We start from the raw sequence: 23,844 nt of genomic DNA, 5'->3' as shown, positions 1-23,844 counted from the left end.
TGGAAGTTTTTTGGAGAGCAATCTCTAATTAAAATGGTTAAAAACTTAAAATTATATATGATTTTCTCCGGTGCTTCATCAGCTCATCAATGTATTAATAAGCACGTCACAAAATTCAGGGGAATTAGGTGAAAGGGTAGATTTTTTAGGTAATGAAAACCTAATCTTATTGGACTCTGAATGGCTGTCCCTCACCTTCCCACTAAATTCTGCCAGTGGCTTTCAAAACATAAGTTTGTTTATAGGCGAATTTATAATTGTCAAAAGAGTAGTGGATGGGAAGTGTCAATGCCACTGTGGTGTAATAAAAATGAAAAGAGAACAGGAGACTCATGAAAGAGAAGTGGAGTCGGATGAATGGTTCAGCTTTCATAATAGATCATGTACCAAGAAGATCGGTGTCTGATGTAACAATCTAGAATTTTGTAAAGCAGTAATATTAGATATATTTTTAGAGTATATAAAATAATCTGATAAATTAATGTAATTTTATTAGATTTATTTTATAATAAAAGTAAATTTATAATATGACGAACAACATCAAACTATATTAATTATAGGGTTGTTTTTGTATAATTCTTTTATAGTTAAAGTATTTCTCATTTTTTTAATGTATGTAGTTATTATTTAAAAAATAATAATAATGTTAATACAGTTTTAAAATGTGTAAGATTCACACATACTATTTATTTGAGAAAAAAATGATTTTTTTATCCAGTTGTCAAATTTACCCAAATATTTTAAAAAAAAGTACCTTAACATTTCATGAAGAACTTAAAACTGCAAATATTATATATATTTCTCTATTCGTTAACTACTGAAAAAAACAACAGTAATAAGAATGGCTCACGCACGACTATACTAGCTAGGGGCGGAACTATGTTATCGTAGCCCCAAAACTTTTAAAAATTAGTTTTATGTATTATATAATTATAATTTTAAATATAAATATTCTTAAAATATTAAAAATTGCTCTCCTAATACTCAAACACAAAATATATCACTTAAATATCTTTAAGTCCATTAACATAAGAGCGGTGCTACTCCCACCATTGGGAGCTCCTGCTGGGGCTCCCGCTAGTACTTTTAGAATGTGTTTTTTTTTTTTTTACATGTATTTTTTTAATACAATTAAATATATTTAAAAAAATAAAAAATCATAATATTATTAAAAAATACTTACTTAATCATTAATTAAAAATAATAATAAAATAAAAATAAAAAACTCACATCGGTAGAAACTAGGTAAGAGTAATATTTTCCTTAATATAATAGTTTTGATTTGACATTTCTATCTCTCTTTATTTGCTTTTGGTGTACATTGTGCGGTTTGTTTAATTTCATATCAATGATATTATATAAGTTTTTATTGTATTTTTGAGCATACAAATATAGCTACACGATTTATTTTTTTTTTTCATTTGGGTCATTCTCGACTTCATTAAATTTCTTGCCTATCACCTGTACATAATCTTGCTTTACAATCTTTGAAATGTTTTTAACCACATATTAATCAGTTAACTAGCTAGAAGTTTCAAAAGAGTTTATCTAATAGTTAAAACAAATCTAGAAGATTCTTGCATATAAGAGGTAGCAAATTTATCTAGTTAAATGATTGATGAGACGTTTCTAGAGAGATAGAGAGTATGTGAAGAATGTATTTTCTTTTATGAATAATTTATTAGTTATTCACATGTTTTTTTTTTTGTTCACTTATTAATAGTAATACAATTATACAATAAAAAATCTAACGATTTTTATATTATTAGATACTTTTTCAGATTTATTCTTAATCTATAAATTTTTCTTAAAGTTTAGAAAAATGAATAAATCGAAAAAAATTGTATAATTTTATAATATATAATTATTTTTTTATATAATCACGTGTAAAAAATATATATTACTTATGCTAATACATACAGTACACTTTACCAATCGCTTCCTAGGCATCAAATCCTAATTTCGCCCCTAATACTAGCGTATGGAAAAATGAGAGGGGAGATGGTCTGAATATATAGGGAGATTGGGGCTAGGGAACATGGGGTAGAGCTGATTGAGGTGTTGGAGTGGTGGAAATGGGACGGCGCATGTGGTTTTCATGCAAGGCGTGGGGCCACTAGCGACCTGAAATTGAATATAGGGGGTGGTAACGTCCGGGTAGTGATAGATCGACATTTAGCAAAAACCGTGGTGGGGCCACATGTACGTAGCTTCGTGGAAGCTTGAAGATCATACGTGATCCATTTTGTGTTTTTGTGCAATCACAACTATGATTTGGAGTCGATCCAGAAGAAATTGATAGGAGGAGCTTCTTCCCCAGATGGAGCAGAACCAGACCATGCACAGAACATGCGGACCATGCATCCAGACATCAAAGTACTATATTTTCATATATAATAATTAAAGAGATGAGGTCATTAATTCGAGCACTGACATTAGCTTGTATTTTCAAAATTTTAAGAAATATAAATAAAATTATCTATATTGAATTTTTAAAAAAATAAAAATTTAAACTATGAACTACAATAATTTTAAGTATATTTTCTAATTTAAAAATGTATTGTTCATCTTCGAAAGTAATATTTTATTGTAAAAATTACTTCAATTACTTTACTTTTCAATTTTTATTTTCTATGATTTTTACATCTCTAGAACGTCTTTTTACTTTTATTTTTATGTTTAGTTTTAAAATATATAAAGAAAAAAATATTATTATTAATTAACATATATTCAGTATAATTATAAAATATAAAAAAAATTAAAAATATTATTATTAAAAAATATTATTATATTATTATTTTAACTAATCTAATATTAGATTATGACGATAGTGATTTTAGATTTATAAAAAATATATTTTTTTATTAAATTTTAAAGATAAATTAAATGAAATCAATACTAATACCCTATTCTGCATCATGCATGAAGTTGCTAGTTGTACGTATAGTAGGAACCATGACATTGACATTTTCAACAACCTCAAGGGAGGAAATCCGAATCCACACGTTTCCCTCTTCTGCTCCTCTCGCGACTGCTCTATACGTACCCGACCCCAGGAGTAGGACTAATCATCTGGGCCGAATTTTTTCTGGCCCGGTCCGAAATCTGGGTACACATGGTACTTTTTTTTTAATTCTTTTTTTTTATTGTTCGGCCTCTCTATCTTTAATATATTTTTCATCTTCAATACTAATGCTTCCAATTCTAAATAATCTTGTATTTAAATAATTAATTTATAAAACTATTTAATCAACTGTGGCCTTCAAGTTCAACCACATAGACACTGGTCAGGTTACAAGAGATCTAGTCATGCTCATTCAACTCAAACTTAGCCCAAAGGACCAACCTGTCACTTGAATGAATCGAAAAGAAGAAAGAACTCTGAACCCGCAAAGATAGAAACGTTGAAAAGTGGCAAACGTTCACACTTTAACTTTATTATTATTAGTTGTTCCATCAGGACCACTCCCATTGGGATGGAAAAAAAAAAAAAAAAAAACTCTACACCTGAAGAAGAAAAAAATCGGTTTCCGGATTATGACCTGGGTTTTGGGTTCCGGCCTAGGTCTGATTCGGGCTAACTCTATTCTGATTTCGGCCCGAGTTTGAAATTTGGGTTCAGGTCCGGATATACCCGAGCTCCTGGACTAGAACCCGAATGAACAGCCCTACCCAAGATGACAAGTCCACTTATAGCATGACAGTACTAGATCTCCAAAAACTTTTGCTCCATGCATATTTGCATGCCTTGGGCTAATCTATGGCATTTTTTCTGATCTGTTTTCCAAATATGCAGGAAATTCTGAATTAAACATAGACGAAGTACTATTTTTATTTATCCTTAGTTTTATGATAAGATGAGATCACTACTATACATATACACCTCTCACGTGATTACTTGATTTCATTTACCTTTGCAAGATTTGTGTAAGGGGATTTTCTCCTTACTCATAAACCCACTAGACGCTCGGCCTAGAGTAATAGGTTTCACCCTGATTCCAATGCCTAAACTTGTCCACGAAACAACTCGTTTGCAAGAGAAAGTAAGCAATGATGCCTGATGGGACGGATATGCTTGACACTCATCGGCCACATCCCGCTCATGGAGACTTGTACATAGCAGAACGGGAAAGACGGGAAACTTTTAATCTTTTGATAAGGGAACATCAATGAACGGTCAACAGAGTCTGCAGAATAAAGCAATCAGGAAGCCACGCCACACTAATGGTGTTGTCATAGATGCACACCGTATTTAAATGATTCTGACAAAATGAACAATAAAAATGACATAGGCTCCACGGGGATAGGCACAATCTGTCCTCCAGACTCCCGGTATTAATAGTAATTTTTAGATATGAAAAAACTCTTTAGACTCTCATTATTTACAAACTTTCATAATACTCTATTGACTTAAGCATCAGAAATTTCTCGGCCTCAAGACCACCCTCTCCCAGCTTTTTTTTTTCGTTTTCGCAAGTCTAATTTTAAAAACCCGAGTTGCTATAACTTAATCTAAAGGCATACGAAATACATACGACGTTAACAATTTGAATACATAGTACACCTGGTTAACTCAAACCCTCGTGATCTCCATTGCTAGATCAACTACTTCACAAAATTCTCAGAAGAAAACACGAGTTGGCTGCTTATTTCCTTGCAGTCTTCACAAGAAAGTTTTTATCCATTATTTCACTATTTGACTTCTGTTGGATACGTGCTTAACTTTAACAGGGTTGAGGATGATTATTTTGAGAACGAAATTAAGGGACCCTCATGTACTGGTTACGTGCATGATTATATCACCTAAACCTTCATCATTACGCGTTCATTTTTTTTTTTTTTTTTTTATCTATTTGTCCAAATTAACTCCAAACTGCATGCATGCCCTGCACGTAAGAACACCGATATAACCATGGCCATCATGATCTTGTAACTAAAGAACGCATGAAAGTGAAGATCGGTCATGTGAAAGATTGATCAGTCGAGCATCATCATCATCATTATTATTATCGTCATCATGATATTATAACTTTTCTGGATCGATATATGATTTAAGTCATGAGGTTATATACCATGAAAAATTATGGGGCATAAAATAAATTGGAAAATATTGGCAGAGTTAAATATATTATAAAAGGAAAAATTCATTTCTTGGGGTATAAGACTATTTATAACTTCACCAATTAATTTATGAATTAAAAACAAATTAATATTGCCAGTCTGGTTATATCTTTTTTAAGAAAAAAAACTTTGGTGTTAAGCAATTGGAAGGCAAGGAATCAATTTGCTGGATTCTTGACTTCAATCCTGTCAATGATTACTACATGGGAAGAGAGAGATTGAAACTTGCAACTAGTGCTAAAAATAGACCTATTTTTTCCCTTTTTATCCCTTTCGAGTAGTTGATCCATGATGTTTATTTATATATATATACACATTATTATAAAAAAATTATTTATTTGTGATCAATTTTTTTATAAAAATAATTATTATTTTTTTAAATAAATTTATTTTCATAATAAATAATTATTATCGTCGTAAATAATCATAAATTATCCTTTTTCTTGTAAATATTCTCAAACCTTAACCAGTTGATATTTTTTTCGTATTTATTTTTTTGGGGTGGTGTATTTTAAACGACCGCAATTTATGTGAAGGGAGACTTGGAATTTAGGTAATCAGATCTGGCACATGAGAGAACGTGGGCCTCCACTTCACAATCAATATAACTTCCACAATATGGAGAAGTCAGTCCAAAGCAGGTGTGCCGGAGCCATCTGCGTGTTGGTTGAGATCAGATAGTAGGTCCACTTTCACCTGGGCGCGTTTGGTCCACGTTTCATATTGTGGGAATATCATACCAAGAGGCTATAACATGTGGAAGGAGTTATTTTTCAAACGAAAAATTTAAAAGAATTCTGCTAGCATGTCTAGTAAAGTGTCTATATAATATAAATTATGCATATAAATCTTAAGTTTTGTATCTTATGAATTAAATATGATAATTTAAGTGACATAAATTATATACTCTACACACGAAATTGATAATATAATAATTATTTTCAATTTTTCGCACATAATTCTCTTATTCTTTTTTTCTCTTCATTTTCATACAAGATTTTTCTCATTTAATCACTAAAATCTAAATATCATTTTCTTTTATTCATCAAAACCAAGAATCAAGATAGGTAGCTCAAAAACTTTAATTAATTCATTTGTATCTAACTAAAGTTAAAAATTATAATACTCTTTATTTTAAATTTTATCATTTAAAATGACATCTAGTTGCTGCTAGATGACATGTTTTAAGTAATTATTTAAGCTCTATTATTTAAGCGAATATACGAAATTACTTAAAATATATTATATCAATAAATAGAATTAAAGATAAAAAAAATTTAATATGTAAAGAACTATTATTATAAAATTATAAATAGTAGATTTTATTTTTCTAAAATCTACCACCTCGTCATCCTATTTTTGTGTAAAAATAGAAAAAAATTATTCTCAAAATCATATTTCCGAAATAAATATTATTGATTAGGGATGATAATGGAAAATATTCCACGTGAACACGTGAGAAAAAAAAAATTTTAATTTAGAGAGTGGTTTATAGCTTACAGAGAGTGTTTACAACGCTCCAATTAGGAAGTGGGAGTAGTTTTTGGCCGTGGTAAGTGGTTCTGATGTTGCTGTCGCTCTCTTGCCATTTCACCCTCCATCCCCATTCATCACCTCATCACAGTTCAGATCCCCCCAAGTTCCAACCCTCTGCACCCTCACCTTCTCCTTCTCTCAGACCAAAACAAGCTTTTTTACTTCTAAAATATCTTGAGTCCAAAACAAGCATTCTCTCTCTCTCTCTCAACCAAAACAGACACATCTCACCAGTTTTCTTTATTTGTTCGCTCAGAACCAAAACAAACACCTTTGTCTTTGTTTTCTTGGCTTCAAAAGAAGCCTCTCTCTCTTGCACTCTTACCCCTTTTCCAGTTTCCTTCTCCTCTTTACCACCAAAGCAAACAGCTTTACTCTTCCCTTAAATACCCAACAAATTAGCCACCTTTCTCTTCCTCATTTCCTTCTCTCTGTATCTGTGACGCAGACACGCGTACGCGCACCATGACAGACAGGGTCTATCCCTCTTCCAAGCCCGCCACCAACGGTGCTGCTCCAGCCCCCAACGGCACCTTTCCTGCCACCAAGTCACAACTCTACGGCGCCACGCGTCCCGCCTACCGCCCCCAACCCCACCACCGCCGTCGCCACGGCCGTAGCTGCTGGTGCTCCTGTTGCCTCTGGCTCACCCTCACCTTCTTATTTCTCATCCTCCTCGTCGCTATCGCTGGCGCTATCTTCTACGTCGTCTACCGTCCCCACCGTCCGTCTTTCTCGGTCACCAGCCTCAAAGTCTCCTACCTCAATGTCACCTCCTCTTCCACTCTCAACTCAAAGTTCGACCTCAGCGTCGCCGCTGAGAACCCTAACAAGAAGCTCGTCTACACCTACGACCCCATCGCCATCTCTATACTATCCAACGATATAGATATCGGCGAGGGAACTGTACCCTCCTTCGTGCATGGCAAAAAGAACACGACCCTGTTGAAGTCTGCCATTACGAGCAGTGGCAGGCAGCTGGACAGTGATTCTGCTTCTACTTTAAAGACCGACGTGAAGAGTAAGAACAGTCTGTCCTTGAAGATAGAGCTCGACACCAAAGTCAAGGCCAAGATGGGAGGGTTCAATTCTCCAAAGATTGGAATCAGAGTTTCTTGTGATGGCATTAAAGCTACTGTTCCTACTGGGAAGACGGCGGTGACAGCTTCCACTTCAAACTCCAAGTGTGAGGTTGATATCAGAATCAAGATCTGGAAATGGACTTTCTAAGGGCAGCAAGGGAGAGAACAAGAAGGTGTGAATTTTGTTGTTTTTTGTAATTTTCTATTATTCTTTTGTCTTACCTTTTTTTTTTTTTTTTTTTTCTTGTGATTATGTAAAATATGGAAGAAAGATTGGGGAGTTGATTGTAATATTAGGAGACATTTTTTTCCCTCAAAAAGTCTGTTTTTGATTGTTTAATAATACCTGGAGAATTTAAATATCTTACATGTTCATTGTTCACACCTAATTTCTACGTGGTCTCTTGATTAGATGGTACTGTTTGTTTTAACAATATTGATTTACATTTATTTGGGCTGTATATATCTCATCATTTGCATGTTATTACGCGTATTTCGGTCCACTGGTAAAACGTTACTGCGAGCAATTAAATATCGTGATTTTTTTTTTTAATATAATGTATAGATTGACGAGTACTGATAGGATTAAAACTTGAAATGGTACTCTAGCGCGCTTTCAACTAAATGATATGAGTTATTATATTATTAAGTCCGCATAGATCACACATGCATGCATCCATATCATTTAAATGATATAATTTAATTTGTAAAATTTAAATTTTTAAATTTATTTTTTAAATTAAATTATATCATATAAATATTTTACTAAGTACGCTTTACACATCGGTTTGAGAATATAAAATTTTAAATAAATATTATCCATACATGGAATTAAGTATATTTTATTGCATATTCGAACAATATTAAATAATTAATAAATATTATAACATGTATTTAGATGTTATATATCATCCATATTTTGTCCTTGATGTTATGATGTACATCAATTATAAATGATGAGTTGGATAATGAAATCTTAACACGTTGTATATGTCAACCACACCAACATTAATTATAGGTAGGTAATTGGGGGTAGTTCCCAGCTTATCTTATAATCAATCGGGATAATAATGATTAAAATATCTTAAATACTATAAATTATAAAATAGTCACGAGTCACGACACTATGTTTATCTCTCTTATGATTAAAAAAACAAAACAAAACATTTACTAGAGAATCTAATCTGCTAACAATGTCCCTAGCTAGCTTCCTTTGCACGGATGCAAAAGTCGTTGATTTTTATTATTGTTAACGTTATTTGTTGTTCAATCACTCAATGGACTCGTCATCCCCGTACTTGTGCATGCATAATCAATTTTAATTTAAGAAATGTTATGTATCTGTTATTATTGATTACTTTTATGTTTTATATTTATATAATTTTTATAATATAAGAATATTTTTTATAAGATATAAAATTATTTTTTATAAGATATAAGATATATATGTGACGGTGAATAATAACTATCAAAAATATTTTTTGTTTCAATTTTGATGTGTCGGTGAGGGGCTTCATGAGGAGAGTACTTCCAATTATTGTTCTGATTGCGTGCGTTTGCAGTAGGCCCTGAAAATATTCTCACACGAACAAAATAAAAATAAAAACAAAAACTTTACTGTTGAAAATAACGGGAGGCATTTATCATTCTTTTGGAGGTTTTTGAGGATTAATGCATATGGATATCTCATATATACAAGCCAATTAGCAAGATCTCGCCTCTCGTTCATTCTATATTACTATATGTGTATATATATTTATATTAAATTATAAGTAAAGGGTCAGAGAGATAATTAAACATATGAAGTATAACATATAACATTTATAATTATCCGATAAATTATCTATTTTTCTATCATTTAAGTCTTAGAACTTCGTCAAAAACTCTAAATATTATAGGCTACGTTTAGCTGTTGAGTTGTAAATAATAGTATTTTATTGATCTCATTGAGATGATCAGTTTAATTTTTTAAAGTTGATATGAGTTTAATTTTTTAAAATTGAAATGAGTTTAACTCTTTAAGGTTGTTAGGTTTATATGTATGAAATAGTTTGAAATAAATTTAATTTCTTTATGAAAAATTGAAAAAATAATGAGTCATATTAATCGATATATGCACTGTTCAAAAGTGTTTTTCTAGCCTTATACCCCGTTTTAATTCATAAAGTATTTTATCTCATTTCATTATTACAATTTTATCAAATTATCACACAAAATATAATAAATAATTAAATTTTTTTAAATTTCAATTCAAAATTTTCAAATCTTAAAATAATAATAATATTAAAAAATAATATTGTAACAATATTTTTTTTCAACTTTCAATTTTTATCTTTTATCAATGAATCCAAACCGACCCTAATCTGATCTAAAACATGATGGATTGATACGTGCTATTATTGGTTATTGATGGTACTAGTGAAATGAGAATATAAGTTCCCGCTATGATTGCTGAATTTGGGACCACTAGCGGTAGTCATGCTTTTTTATAAGAAAAATGTGATAATGATAAAAAGATGAACATAATTTTAAATGATACATTAGATTTATTTTATACTAAAAATTATTTTACAATTTAATATATCATATTAAATCATGTTAATTTGTACATTTATTTTTATGAAATTTTTTTTATAGTTAATACGGGCAAGCCGAATGTCATTATGAAGCATACAAGGTAGCTGTCCGAATTATGGTAAAAAATAATTTGTTTTATAACCAATCACTACTTAAAGAAGATATATGCTGATAATTTTTGGATTTCTTCTTGGCAATCTATGCATGTCATAAGTAGGGGAGGAGATTAACCAATGATTAGTAAATAATAATTGTGAGATCTTGGTTTTGGATGGTGAATGAGGTTAATTAAAAAGAAGCCTCCTCTTTTAAGATAGTTTCAAGGCTCTTTTTGGTTGGCTTGTACATCGCCAATTCTAATGTGGATTATGTAGCTAGGAAACTGATAAATACTTGGCATATTATTGCTTGGTAATGTTTTAATTACGAAGTTTATTTTGTAGTGTTTATAATCTATCATGGTGTAGGAGTGATATATATAACTCGATGACATCCGCTTAGTCTCTCATAATAAATATTTGGAGATCGGATGTTTGTACTTTAATTCTCCTTATCATGACAAAACCATGTTATTAGGCTCCTATTGTTGGATTTGTGGAGCTTGATTTTATTGGTGTGTCGGTCTAATTTGATGACCTGATTCGATAATAATGCGTTATATTTTTTTGGTAGACAAACCCCCATTGTGGGGGTTGTGGAGTTTGGTTTTGTTGGTGCGTCGGTCCGATTTGATAACCAACCCGACAATGATGCGTTATTGTTTATTTGGCAAATTTTTAAGGAGCTTAAGCTTGGGTCGATATATAGAAAGTTTGCTCGACTCTGACTAGACAAGTTGCTCGAGCAAGCATCGGACAAAGATCTCACTCGAGACGAGCTCGACATGCCATTGAAGCGAATAACACAAAAAAGTGAGAATTGTGGTTTCTGTCATGTAACACTATAAATATGTACTTAATGAATAATTTAGTATCCCTTGAGTGTTTAGAACAGTGAGATTTCACCTTAAAGTGCATTTTGTGATTTCCCAGTATAATAAAATCTTTTGCAGCTTTGTGGGCGTAAGCACATTACCGAACTGTGTTAAATTTGTATCGTGTGATTGATTTGCTTGTGTTTACTTTTTTGCTTGTTTGTCGTAGATGTTTTCACAATACCCATCAAGATTATAGTTGTAGTTATCATAAACTTGATTGATGATTGATAATAAAAGCAAAACAATAAAAACTTTTAAGGACGATCGTTTAGATCATCAATTTCAACCATAAAAATAAATGGGAATAGTTATATTTATACCGATGAAAGCGATCCTAGCTGGCCCATTTTAGACTGAAAAATGGACACAAACATGGGGCTTCATTATTGGGCCTGATGATCCAAAAGCATGTCGCAAGAACGAGCCATAGTTTCCTGCAGGTCATACACGGCTTAAGAGAATCAGGACCGTCAAAACATATGCGATTCAATCTTCATTGGGGCCCACCTCATACGAACAATCCAGATTCTTCCAGACCATCCACTAAAATTAAGCCATTCCTCAATCCTAAAACCCAGAGCCAAACCCTACCAAAACCTCTGCTCTGTAAAGTTCAAAGTCTCTCTCTCTCTCTCTCTCTCCCTCTCTCTCTCAATGCATCGAATAGTTTCGAAAGCAGCTTCAACGATCACTTCACGTACTTCAAGAAAATTAGTAAGGGACTACTACCATTTTGTCTCTGATTCATTGCAGTTTTGCTTTATTTTCCTCGATTTTCATTTTTATCAACCCTCCGTCTGGTTGCGGGGAAAGCCTACGAAATGAAAGCATACGAATCTGATGTTCTATGTCAGTTCAGTTTCCTGTAAATTTTCATCTTCCGTAGTCATAACATTTCAGGTTGGGATTTTTATTTGTTGTTTTTTTTCCTTGCATTTCTCAATAACTAAACGCTTACAAAGTCTACCGATTACGATTTGTTTAAAATTCCCATGATGTTTTGGTGGATATGGATTAACCTTATGTACATCTTGGTTGATGATTTGGGTTGGAAAGGTGTGTAACAGAGTCATATGCAGCAGAAATTATGGGGCAAAAGCCATCAAGTTTGGAGTCGGGGCTCGGGCAGCAATGCTGCAGGGGGTTTCCGAGGTCGCAGAAGCTGTTAAAGTCACAATGGGACCAAAGGTATTGTCTTAAATTTTGTATATTTCCATTTTTTGTCATTTTTATCATTTGTTGGAGACGTATTAGATAAACGACATACACAGCAGGCACTTGTTTTACTGCTTTAGTAACGTACCCTTTTGTTGTTGAGCTAAAGTTTTCAATTGTGGAAAGAACTTTTTTTTGTTGATATTATTTTTCTTCCTTCTCCTCGTCCATATTAAAAGAAAATAGTTCAATTGTGCGTTGAGGGAAAGAAAGGCTCTATTATTTGGAACATAAGTATTTTTCTTCTGTAGTCTCAAGCTTGATTTCTTTGAAATACTCACTGGAAGATAACGTCTATGATGTATTGGCATTACTTTGAAACCATGCAATCATAGTGACAAGTTAAGGCTGAAACTATTGGTTGTTTTTCTATGTAGGACTTGTTTATTATGGCACCCTCTCGTTAATAATTCTCCTGACTGTTGGAAACGCTACACATTTAAAACAAGCACATGAAACACCATAATATATTTCATATGCCAGTAATATGCTAAAATGGATGCACATGTTCCGTTCAAAGAAAATTTTGAAAAAGCATGTGCTGATGTGCAGCTGACATCACCGGACTTCTATTTTTTCTCTCCAACTTGTTTAAAATGCTGGACTTTCTTTCTAAAATGTCAATTCTCACCTTGGCAGTGGTTAATAGATCTTCGATAGCTCGACAGTGTCTTCTGTTTTTAATAGACGTGTGTGTGCACGCGGGGGCTTGCTTAGATGTATATATCTAATCAGAAGTTAGAATTACGTAAGGCTTATACCTCAATGTTTCAAGGCTGAATTCTCACCTCATTAGACTAGCTTGTGTCTTAAGCCATGTGCCTAATATAATGAAAGTAAGAATAGTTCATATCTAAATGACGTTGATCTTGCTTTTCCCTTGTTATTATTGTTCTGGTTGGTTGATTCAGGGTCGCAATGTGATAATTGAAAAAAGTCCTGGGGATCCCAAAGTGACAAAGGATGGTGTCACTGTTGCCAAAAGTATCAGCTTCAAGGAAAAGGCCAAAAATGTTGGCGCAGATCTTGTAAAGCAGGTTGCAAGTGCTACTAATACTGCTGCTGGAGATGGTAGTTCCTTCTTGTTTCTCTAGTCTGTACTATTTGAAATCAGACTTCTAATTAGATGTTTTTTAGTTATTTTCAATACAAGTCTCATCTGGTTACAGGTACTACATGTGCAACTGTCCTAACTCAGGCAATACTCATGGAAGGTTGCAAGTCAATAGCTGCTGGTGTGAATGTGATGGATTTGCGTAGTGGTATCAATATGGCCGTTGATACTGTTATATCTGATCTGAAAAGCAAAGCATTGATGATAAGCACACCAGAAGAAATTAAACAGGTGATGGATTTTTTAGAGAAAGTAATCTCTCCATGTAAATTTATTTGGTAAAAATGCAGGGTCAATTTATGTTTCCTATAATTTATTTTTATTCTCATCTGGGAAGCAGGATTAGTTGATTCTCTAGTGGAATAAAATCTGTTCAGTACTTCTAAGGAATGGAAATTGACTTCATGCACATTTAGTGGAAGCTGATGTTTAAAATCTAGCTTAAAAATAAGGGCATTTAGATCTTTTGCATTCATGCCAAGCATATCAATTATTAGAATAAAGTATTTATGAGTAACCACTGGTGTTTGTAATATGAATAATGTTAATTTCGCTTGCTAAATTTACTTTTTATTTGTATGCTCCTGTGTTAGGTTGCTACTATTTCTGCTAATGGTGAATATGAGATTGGGGATTTGATAGCAAGAGCAATGGAGAAAGTTGGAAAGGAAGGGGTCATTACTGTTGCAGTGAGCACCCCTTTTTCTGCTGATATTTATGATAGTTTGATACAGATCGATATTACCTTGTTACAATTTCCAATTTTTACAGGATGGGAATACTTTGGATAATGAGTTGGAAGTGGTGGAAGGAATGAAGCTAGCCAGAGGCTACATATCTCCTTATTTTGTGACTGATCAGAAGACCCAGAAATGTGTAAGTCAAGATCTGTATTCTTATTGCCAGTATATTAGTACTTCAAATAGTGCATTTCTCATCACATTTTACTATAATAAAAGTTTGCCCATATTAAGCATGTGTTGCTTTTGTTTTTATTCATTATTTTACTTTTTTCCTTAGCAGCTTAGATGCAAATATTTCTATATTTCAATTTGTTCATAGACTATTCACTTGACCCTATAATTTGACATGAAGTTTCTGCTATTTTTACGATGTTATTAGTTAGCATTTGGCGGCCCTTTGCCGACGGCCCATGCACCCCCGGGATTAGTCGGGTGTTTGTTCTCGGAGTCCCGGTGCCAATAAAATAAAAAAAGTATTTGGAAGCCCTTTGATTTTTGCCTCTGCCACTGTCCTTGAATTTTCATCTTTGCTTTACATCTGTTACTTTTTTCTAGTTGCACCTGTTGCACATCTTATGGAATCCTTTTATCTGATGTGGCAAAATTGATTTATTTTGACGTACAACATAAAAATATGTTGATTGAATATTTGTAGGAACTAGAGAACCCACTAATCCTCATCTATGACAAGAAAATTTCAGACATGAATTCACTTCTGAGAATATTGGAGCCTGCAGTACAGGTAATTAACATATTCCTGGTGGTTTCTTTTCACAGATGAGAGTTAAAAAAGAAAAATAATTCACAGAAAAGTTTCTCAATACTTCATTTTGTTGCTATTCAATTCCAAACAGAAAAATAGAGCACTTCTTATTGTGGCTGAGGATGTTGATAGTGAGGCACTGGCTATGCTTATACTCAACAAGCATCGTGCTGGGCTCAAGGTGATTAGTTGGCTTTACTTTGAAGTTACTTTACAAGGTGTAATGCCAGAGATATGTAAGCGCCTATGGATTGCATTGATGGTGAAATCCTTATGAGATATATATGTGTTGCTATGTGTGTGTGGTTCCTTGGGGGGCTACATGATAATTGGTAGTGATGTGTCATGCTCAATATATGCATTCTCTTCTTGTATAAAAAACATTTGCGGTAAAAAGACTCTTATGTGCTGGGATGTGCCAAAAAAATAAAGGTGCACTCGACTTCAAGAAGCAAAATTCGACTACCAAACATTCTAGAGGCCCAGAGGACTTCGGATCTGAGATTGTTATTGTCGTCATCGCCATCATACCTTGAGACGAGCTCCTCAGTAAATAATGTTTATAATTCAAGCCCTGCAATAGTCTCCAGGCCTATCTTCAAAATTCCATCAAATGATGTGTTTCTTGAAAATCTTATCAGTGGCTTGATGATTGTCTATATTTTCTCATAATTAATTACAAACATTTTATGTTTGCTTAGATTTATGATGTCTAATCAATGTTTTATTTATTGATATTCATTAGTTATCAACTTCTCCATACATAAAACATTAGTTCTCTACTATGTTTGGTGCGTGCTTCTTTGTTTCATATCAGGGATTCATAGTGTCTGATACTACTTTAATTGTATTGTTTGTTTTCCCCCTTTATCAGCAAGATATTGTGGCATTGATTCTGCTTGCTCTAGTTTCAACTTTTATTATTTTCACTAGTTTAATTTCATGTGTTTAGGTTTGTGCCATTAAAGCTCCAGGTTTTGGAGAAAATAGAAGAGCAAATTTAGATGATCTTGCCATTCTTACTGGGGGAGAGGTTATGCAATCTTTCACTCCACCTTTATATATAATATATGCTAAACTAGATCGATACGTATTTCCATGTTATTTTTTTTCTGTTTTGCTAAGACATTTATCGTACAGGTCATTACCGAAGACCGTGGTTTAACCCTTGGCAAAGTCCAATTTGAAATGCTGGGTACTGCAAAAAAGGTTTCTGTTTTTGTGCAGGGTTTGCTCCTTTGCTATATTTGAATTTCTTTGGGACAAGACTCACTTTTATTTCAAATAACAGGTTACTGTCTCTCTTGATGACACAATAATTCTACATGGGGGTGGAGATAAGAAGCTGATTGAAGAAAGATGTGAGCAGGTATGCAGGAGGCTTCTGTTTTTTAATTTTACATTTTCTTTTCTCAAACTTTCTTTAATAAAATTTCATTGCTTATCAAAAAGAAAAAATATATACATTCTTGTTAGTTGGAAAAGAGACCAATTGGATTTTGAAGTTATTCGAATGAGATTACCTTAACCTGGACTCTAAAAGATAAAAATGAAATGAACAAAGAGAACACTGATAACAACTGCTGATGCTATATTATGATTTTCAGCTGAGAACAGCTATTGATAAGAGTACTGCCACGTTTGACAAGGAGAAAGCACAGGAAAGGCTATCAAAGCTATCTGGTGGTGTGGCTGTTTTCAAGGTATGTTATTCACCTTTCTGGCTTGCTGCATTGTGGCAAGTGATTGCTCTGATATGCAACTAATCTTTCAGGTTGGAGGGGCTAGTGAGGCAGAAGTTGGAGAAAGAAAAGATAGGGTAACCGATGCTTTAAATGCTACAAGAGCGGCTGTGGAAGAGGGTATTGTGCCAGGTAGGTAATTTTCTTTTGTCATTCATCTAGGTTATACATATGTAAACCTCTTTAAGAACAATTATAACTTGGTTGCTATCATTAGGTGGTGGTGTTGCCCTCTTGTATGCTGGAAAAGTTTTGGAGAACCTTCAAACTGAAAATGAAGACCAGAAGAGAGGGATAAAGATAATCCAGAATGCTCTTAAGGTTTTCTTTGTTGAATTTGCTTAGCCTGCAGTTACCTGACTGTTTATTTGCGGTTGAATTTTTAGTGACGGTGGGCATCTTGCTTTGCTATAGGCACCTACATTCACAATAGCCTCAAATGCTGGTTTTGATGGTGCTGTTGTTATCGGCAAATTGTTGGAACAAGATGATCGTAATTTTGGGTTTGATGCTGCTAAAGGTTGGTCTTTTAGTTGTTACAAGAATTAGGTGTCACGGTAATCTTTATAATACTTTTTGATTGGTGTTGGGCTTCAATTATATGCAAAACCTCTATTGTGGTATTTTTGGTCTATCATTGACATTGACTGCCACAGTGGAACAAGTTTTACACCGGCCAAGTCGACTAGTTTTCTATTAAATGACGAAAAACGCAAATTCGAACAGTTTGATATGGATAATTATCATTTCGAAGTTTGAATTATCTAACTTATTGCGCTTGGATCTTATTTCTCTTCTATTTCCCATAGTGAAGTCATGTAACATTTTGGACAACATAAAGTTTGGTTATTTGAAGCTGTTTATATAATCTTTCCCGGATACTTTAAAGTGAATAATGGTGTCCTTGTGCAAAACAGGTGAATATGTCAACATGGTGGAGCAGGGAATAATAGATCCTCTCAAAGTGGTTAGAACGGCTCTGGTAGATGCTGCCAGGTGAAGAACATATGAACAAACGATGCCCAATATCTGGCTAATGTTTTCATTCTTCTTAAACTAACAATGTGCTGCTGCTTGCTGTGTTACAGCGTGTCGTTGCTACTGACAACAACTGAGGCAGTCGTTGTGGATCATCAGGACGAGAAACACAAACCTGCGAGCCGGATGCCAAATTTGGATGATATGGGCTACTAGAAGCACACACACTGACCATTCTTCAAAAATAAACTCAACCGCAGGTTTCCAAATTTTTTTATGATATGGACCGCGAAGACGACTATTCTTCAAACACAATAGCATTGCAATATATCAATATTTGGGCCTCTTTTTTTTCTCATGTATTTATTAAAATTTCAAAAAACAAAAGTGAGTTCGTTCCGAAGCCCAAGCTTTGTTATGACTTTTCACAGAAAAATGAGATATTGGAAATGAATATTCTTTCGAATGAAAGTCTGATTTTAGAATATTCGACTGTGTAAAAAGTTAAAACTGTGTGATTGGAGCATCATATCATGGCATGGATTAAAATTCTTTAATCTTTTAAGCACAATACTTCATAATATTAAATGTTAGTTCAGCCTATATGTCGTCTTTATATTTATACAAAGCATTTAAATTGGAAAATTGTAGAAACTAGTTATTTGAAAGATATGTTAGATCCAATTTTAGAGTGTGTACGTTCGGCACACTTTTTAAAATAAGATGAGATTTATCATAAAAATAAATAAATTTTTATATTAATTAAAAAAAAAGCGTGTGAAACTTACTGAACTTAAACTGCAAAAATATAAAATCACTGAGTATGGAGTTGCGAGCAATGATAAATATTAGTTGGGACATTTTGACAAATCACATATGGCGGCTTCATGCTCGTGACCCCACAAATTGATGCAGGGCTTGGGATATGTCAATATAAAGCACGAATTTCAGGATAAAATTAAAAATATTAACAACCCGCCATAAAAATCTTTCATGTCAACGGCTTTAGTTTTATTTTTTAAAACCTCACCTTCATGCCCCTTAATGCTTCCTCTCAACGTCTCCCACCGATCTCTGCATGTTTCCGTAAAGCCCGCCTCGCCTTTATCACCCATGATGAGCTTCTTGATGCATTTAACGACCTTCTTCTACAGTGCTCCACAGTTAGCTTCTGCAAACAAGTTCACACCCATATTTTCGTCTCTGGCACGCATCGGTCAGCGTTCTTGGCCGCTCGGCTTGTGTCGGTTTATGCACGTTTCGGGATTGTTACCGATGCCCGGAAAGTATTTGATGCCACCCCAATTGAAGGTCTTTCCAACGTACTTTTGTGGAATTCAATTCTTAGAGCTACTGTCTCGAATGGGTATTTTGAAGACGGTTTTAAACTTTACGATAAAATGCGAAAACTTGGGGTTTGGGCTGATGGGTTCACTTTGCCTTTGGTTATAAGGGCATGCGCATCTATGGGCAGTTTTAACTTGTGCAAGAATGTTCATAGTCATGTTTTACAAATGGGTTTCCAGAATCATCTTCACGCGGTGAATGAATTGATAGGGATGTATGGGAAGATTGGGCGAATGGAAGATGCCCGCTGGTTGTTTGATAGAATGGGTATTAGAAGCCGTATTTCGTGGAATACTATGGTTTCGGGCTATGCCTTTAACTATAATTGTGATGGTGCCTCTGAGATGTTTTGGCGGATGGAGTTGGAAGGGTTGGAGCCAAACCCTGTGACATGGACGTCCTTGTTGTCAAGTCATGCTCGATGTGGACGGAAAGAAGAAACCATAAAGTTGTTTGGTATTATGAGGACGAGAGGAACAGGGGCTACCGCTGAAGTGCTTGCTGTTGTATTATCTGTATGTGCTGATTTGGTTGCAGTTGGCAGGGGTAAGGTCTTTCATGGTTATGTTATAAAGGGTGGTTTTGAAGATTACTTGTTTGTAAAGAACGCCCTGATATGCATGTATGGGAAATGTGGAGATGTAAAGAATGCACATAATTTGTTTTTGGAGATGGAAATGAAGAATCTAGTGAGTTGGAATGCTTTGATAACCTCGTATGCCGAATCTGGATTATGTGATGAGGCTTTTGCAATATTTTCCCAGCTGAAGAGTGCAAATGATGATTCTACAGGCAGACCTAATGTCATAAGTTGGAGCGCTGTTATCAATGGATTTGCTTCCAAAGGACGAGGTGAGGAGTCTTTGGAACTCTTTAGGCAAATGCAGCTTGCCAAAGTTATGGCTAGCAGTGTGACAGTTTCTGGTGTTTTATCAGTTTGTGCAGAGCTAGCGGCACTGAATCTTGGTAGGGAAGTACACGGTCATGCGGTTAGGGCTCTGATGGATAGTAACATCTTGGTAGGAAATGGCTTGATCAATATGTATTCAAGGTGTGGAAGTTTCAAGGAAGCACATTTGGTGTTCGAGAAAATTGATGGTAGGGATTTGATCTCATGGAACTCAATGATTGCAGGGTATGGGATGCATGGACTTGGTGAAAGTGCTTTAAAAACTTTTAATCAGATGATTGAATCAGGATTAAAGCCAGACAGTGTCACCTTTATTGCGCTTCTTTCTGCTTGTAGTCATGCTGGGCTTGTTGATGAGGGTCGTAGGCTGTTTAATCAAATGAGTAAAAAGTTTAGGATTGAACCCCAGATGGAGCATTATTCTTGCATGGTTGATCTCCTTGGGCGTGCAGGGTTTTTACAGGAAGCAAGTGACATTGTAAAAAACATGCCAATGGAACCCAATGATTGTGTTTGGGGCGCCCTTCTGAATTCTTGTAGGATGTACAAAAATACAGATGTTGCAGAAGAGACTGCCTCCTATATTTTTAATCTGAATTCGGACACAACTGGGAGCTACATGCTGCTCTCAAATATTTATGCTGCAAGTGGCAGATGGGAGGATTCTGCAAGGGTGAGAGTCTCAGCAAAGACAAAAGGTTTGAAGAAAATCCCTGGCCAGAGTTGGATTGAGTTAAAGAAAAAGCTTCATGTGTTCTCAGCAGGGAACGCTGAGCAACCAGGGTTGAAGAAAGTTTATGAGATCCTTGAGGAATTGGCACTTCAAATGGAAACTGAATGCAGTACACTTGATAACAGCATCTTTGGACAAAATGTTGATGAGGAAACGAAACTAATGCTTGCAGCATAATGGGAGACTGGCTATTGCTTTTGGTCACATCATCAAATGTTCCTACTAGGAATATTTCAGTCACAAATAGATCCACTTTGCTTGGTTTTCCATGGAAGGACCTTCTTCTTTGCTTAGAGATGAGGGATGCCATTGTAACGCATGCACAATTTAGGTCTTCTTAAATATAATCCATGATATGTTTCATAGAAGAACAGTTCCCTCACAACTAACCTATAGGAGCAAAAATTACAAGTACAACAACATGATCATGCTTTTCCTGTTTTCTTTTTTTCCTTGCATTCCCCATACAACCTTATCATATTTAATTGCAAGACTTATCAAACATTCTGGAGATCAGAAACCATTTCAAGAGAATTATCATACCAAAATGTAATGCTCTATCAATTATGTTGAAAAAAAAAAGATCATACATATGGAGCCGGGCCGGGAACATATATTGCTAAGGTATACCGTATACGTACCATTCCTCATTCTGCTAAATCTACTGACAACAAAACCCTAAATCTATTGATCCACTGACAAAAAGTGATGTACACGAAGATCATCGATGTTTGCTACTCTATGATGACTTCAACTATTACAATTTGTGAGGGTAAACAAAGTAGCTGCACCTTTTAGATCGTGGTCCTCCTGAGCAGCTTGTTGGATGGAACCATCTTCTTCTTTTAATATCGAATTGTCTATCCTCAACATTGCTTCATAACTGCAAATTTTCAGTTGGATTTCAGTAAGATTAGCTGGGGAAAAAAAAAAAGAACAATGAACCAGAGGATGTCCGACGGTTCTGTGATGTTTTTTATGGACAAACAAGGAAGACGCTGAAATTTCTGTTGGAATGCTAGCTTCATGAGTGGTGTGTGTATATTTATGGCTAGATCAATCGAACTTTTTTATCAAGGCATCAAGTTAGACTGTTCCTGATCTACACGTACTGTTCCAAAGGCATGTATAGTGGATTACGTCCATGCATATATACTTGGACAACGTGTTTAATTTCTTTAGCATTCTCGTAGAACACTATTTATCTTATAAATGGATCCTAGAAGTAAACAAGTGTTGATCCTTGGAGACACGTGACAAACGTTCACATTTTAAAAACGTGCAATTAATTAATTTTGTAAAACCCTGAAATGCAAATTTTGAAGATCATGATCCCGCGTATAGCATGCAATGAGATAGGCTTATCTTAAATACTTCAAAATTTGAACTCTTTTCAAATTCCATCTATTTTAAAACGTTTAAATTACAGCTTATTGATCAAGATTGGACGTGTGCATATATATATATATATATATATATATAGTAGTCTTTCCAGTACGTAGCTTCTGAAAATAAATATCCGTTATTATATTTTTCACCAGTAAATTATCATATATTTTTCATCTTACTTTAAAATAAGAATTTTAATTGACAGTACCATAAACTAGATGAATTTTTATATTTGACACCATATCGATCCCCTGCCCTACTCATCATGTCATGCATCCAACATATAAGATGTCCTATATCTATACTAGCTCGATCCTAAGGCCAATTCTATAGAAGATAAAAAAATGCATGCAAAATTATTGAGATTCTCATCATGTCGAAAATTCAACTGCAATTCCAGGTAACCTGGACGATATGAACAAGTGCAATGATGGAACAAACCTCCTTTCATGAACTTTTTCTTGATCATGTCCCAGCTTGATCTCATTTCTTTCACATGGTCTCTCAAAAATCGGCTTGATATCATCGCATTCATCGCCAACGTCGACATTCTTAACGTGCAAAGATGACAAATTAGACGCAGATTCTTGCACAGCCCAAGCACTAACATCTTCTTGCAAATTATCATTATTAACAACAAAGTATTGTTCTTGATGGGGGAGTCCTAGATAATGATATTGCACCCCATTATTGTATGAACCCAAAGGATCTGCAGCACTATTAATTACATGATTCTCGGAGTTGAATATTGGATCTGCCACTTCCGGCATTTGGACGTGAGGCTGTTGATGCTGATGAGCCTGAGCTCGACACAAGGCTAATTGGTGAAGAACAATCTCGAGCTCGGCCTTGTTGTAATCTATCAAACGCTGCAAGTCTCGGATCATTCTATAACAGCCGCCGACGGGATCATTGGCACGCATATCGGACTGGAAAATGATTGTACGCATGGCCTCGTCTTTGTCGGGTTGGTCTAGGTTCTTGATGACCTTGGTGATGTTGCTAACTCCGAACAATTTATGGGCGTTGAGGAATTGTCTTTGGCGATCGTGAGGAAAATAAGGGGCGAGAATGCAGTCGGGCGCGCACTTCCTGCGTTGGTATTTACATGCAGCACAAGCTTGGGTGGTTCCGTTACCATGTCGAGGATTAATGTTCATGCTTTTGTAGGGACGTTGGGTTGTTGTTTATTTTGTTGTAATTGGTTTTGGGAGGGGTGGAGATATCAACTGCGTTTCCGGCGGGGATGGTAAGTGTACGTAGAGTGCAGCTTTTTTTGCTTGATGGGGATTGGTTTTCTCTGGTGTTTTTTCTCCCTTATTTTCTCGATCCCAAGAAACCAAAATGGGAGATGGAGAGAATTAATGGGAGGAGAGGGAGACAGATATATCATCACAGAGAGAGAGAGAGAGAGAGAGAGAGATCCTAACCAACTCATGAGCTATATATGATGAATTGGGTGATGCATGGGAATTTAAGCTTTTTCTAAGATGGGTTAGTAGTGTGTTTAAAGAGGTGTATTTAGATGTACCTTGAAAATGTCAACTGAAAATATATACAACTTCTAATTTAAATTTAAAAACAATATTGGATTTGTTGTTATTTGCTCATACTTTTC

At 34.7% G+C, this 23,844-nt stretch overlaps 4 protein-coding genes across 4 annotated transcripts; 3 read left to right on the top strand and 1 right to left on the bottom strand.

The window, feature by feature from the left end:
• The first annotated feature begins 6,743 nt into the window (after positions 1-6,743).
• On the top strand, positions 6,744-8,101 carry LOC108991603 (NDR1/HIN1-like protein 6). Its single transcript, XM_018965927.2, has one exon. It carries the CDS (start codon positions 7,123-7,125, stop codon positions 7,885-7,887), a length of 765 nt encoding a protein of 254 aa, XP_018821472.2. The 5' UTR covers positions 6,744-7,122; the 3' UTR covers positions 7,888-8,101.
• A 3,764-nt stretch (positions 8,102-11,865) lies between these two features.
• Positions 11,866-18,334, top strand: LOC108991717 (chaperonin CPN60-like 2, mitochondrial). The gene is made up of 17 exons (XM_018966087.2): positions 11,866-12,006; positions 12,349-12,480; positions 13,419-13,578; positions 13,677-13,852; positions 14,215-14,310; positions 14,393-14,497; positions 15,020-15,106; positions 15,219-15,308; positions 16,080-16,160; positions 16,268-16,336; positions 16,419-16,496; positions 16,735-16,830; positions 16,902-17,001; positions 17,087-17,190; positions 17,284-17,389; positions 17,787-17,865; positions 17,958-18,334. The coding sequence occupies exons 1-17, from the start codon at positions 11,947-11,949 to the stop codon at positions 18,061-18,063; spliced, it is 1,725 nt and encodes a 574-aa protein (XP_018821632.2). The 5' UTR covers positions 11,866-11,946; the 3' UTR covers positions 18,064-18,334.
• A 532-nt stretch (positions 18,335-18,866) lies between these two features.
• Positions 18,867-21,253, top strand: LOC108991716 (putative pentatricopeptide repeat-containing protein At1g17630). Its single transcript, XM_018966086.2, has one exon. It carries the CDS (start codon positions 18,882-18,884, stop codon positions 21,012-21,014), a length of 2,133 nt encoding a protein of 710 aa, XP_018821631.1. The 5' UTR covers positions 18,867-18,881; the 3' UTR covers positions 21,015-21,253.
• A 118-nt stretch (positions 21,254-21,371) lies between these two features.
• LOC108991718 (LOB domain-containing protein 22-like) lies at positions 21,372-23,669 on the bottom strand. The gene is made up of 2 exons (XM_018966090.2): positions 22,668-23,669; positions 21,372-21,720 (listed from the first exon to the last, which is right to left on the bottom strand). Exons 1-2 carry the CDS (start codon positions 23,384-23,386, stop codon positions 21,588-21,590), a joined length of 852 nt encoding a protein of 283 aa, XP_018821635.1. The 5' UTR covers positions 23,387-23,669; the 3' UTR covers positions 21,372-21,587.
• Positions 23,670-23,844: the final 175 nt, after the last annotated feature.

The sequence above is a fragment of the Juglans regia genome, chromosome 7 (assembly GCF_001411555.2).
Source record: "Juglans regia cultivar Chandler chromosome 7, Walnut 2.0, whole genome shotgun sequence".
Taxonomy (NCBI): Eukaryota; Viridiplantae; Streptophyta; class Magnoliopsida; order Fagales; family Juglandaceae; genus Juglans; species Juglans regia.
This window is presented reverse-complemented; position numbering and strand designations above follow the sequence as displayed.

What these genes read in the sequence shown, in the direction of transcription:
- LOC108991603 (XM_018965927.2), top strand. Translation starts at nt 7,123, where the DNA reads ATGACAGACAGGGTCTATCCCTCTTCCAAGCCCGCCACCAACGGTGCT.
- LOC108991717 (XM_018966087.2), top strand. Translation starts at nt 11,947, where the DNA reads ATGCATCGAATAGTTTCGAAAGCAGCTTCAACGATCACTTCACGTACT. An exon ending in TAATACTGCTGCTGGAGATG is followed by an intron (nt 13,579 to 13,676) that starts GTAGTTCCTTCT and finishes ATCTGGTTACAG; the next exon opens with GTACTACATGTGCAACTGTC. An exon ending in GCTCTGGTAGATGCTGCCAG is followed by an intron (nt 17,866 to 17,957) that starts GTGAAGAACATA and finishes GCTGTGTTACAG; the next exon opens with CGTGTCGTTGCTACTGACAA.
- LOC108991716 (XM_018966086.2), top strand. Translation starts at nt 18,882, where the DNA reads ATGCCCCTTAATGCTTCCTCTCAACGTCTCCCACCGATCTCTGCATGT.
- LOC108991718 (XM_018966090.2), bottom strand. Translation starts at nt 23,386, where the DNA reads ATGAACATTAATCCTCGACATGGTAACGGAACCACCCAAGCTTGTGCT. An exon ending in GAAAAAGTTCATGAAAGGAG is followed by an intron (nt 21,721 to 22,667) that starts GTTTGTTCCATC and finishes GAAAATTTGCAG; the next exon opens with TTATGAAGCAATGTTGAGGA.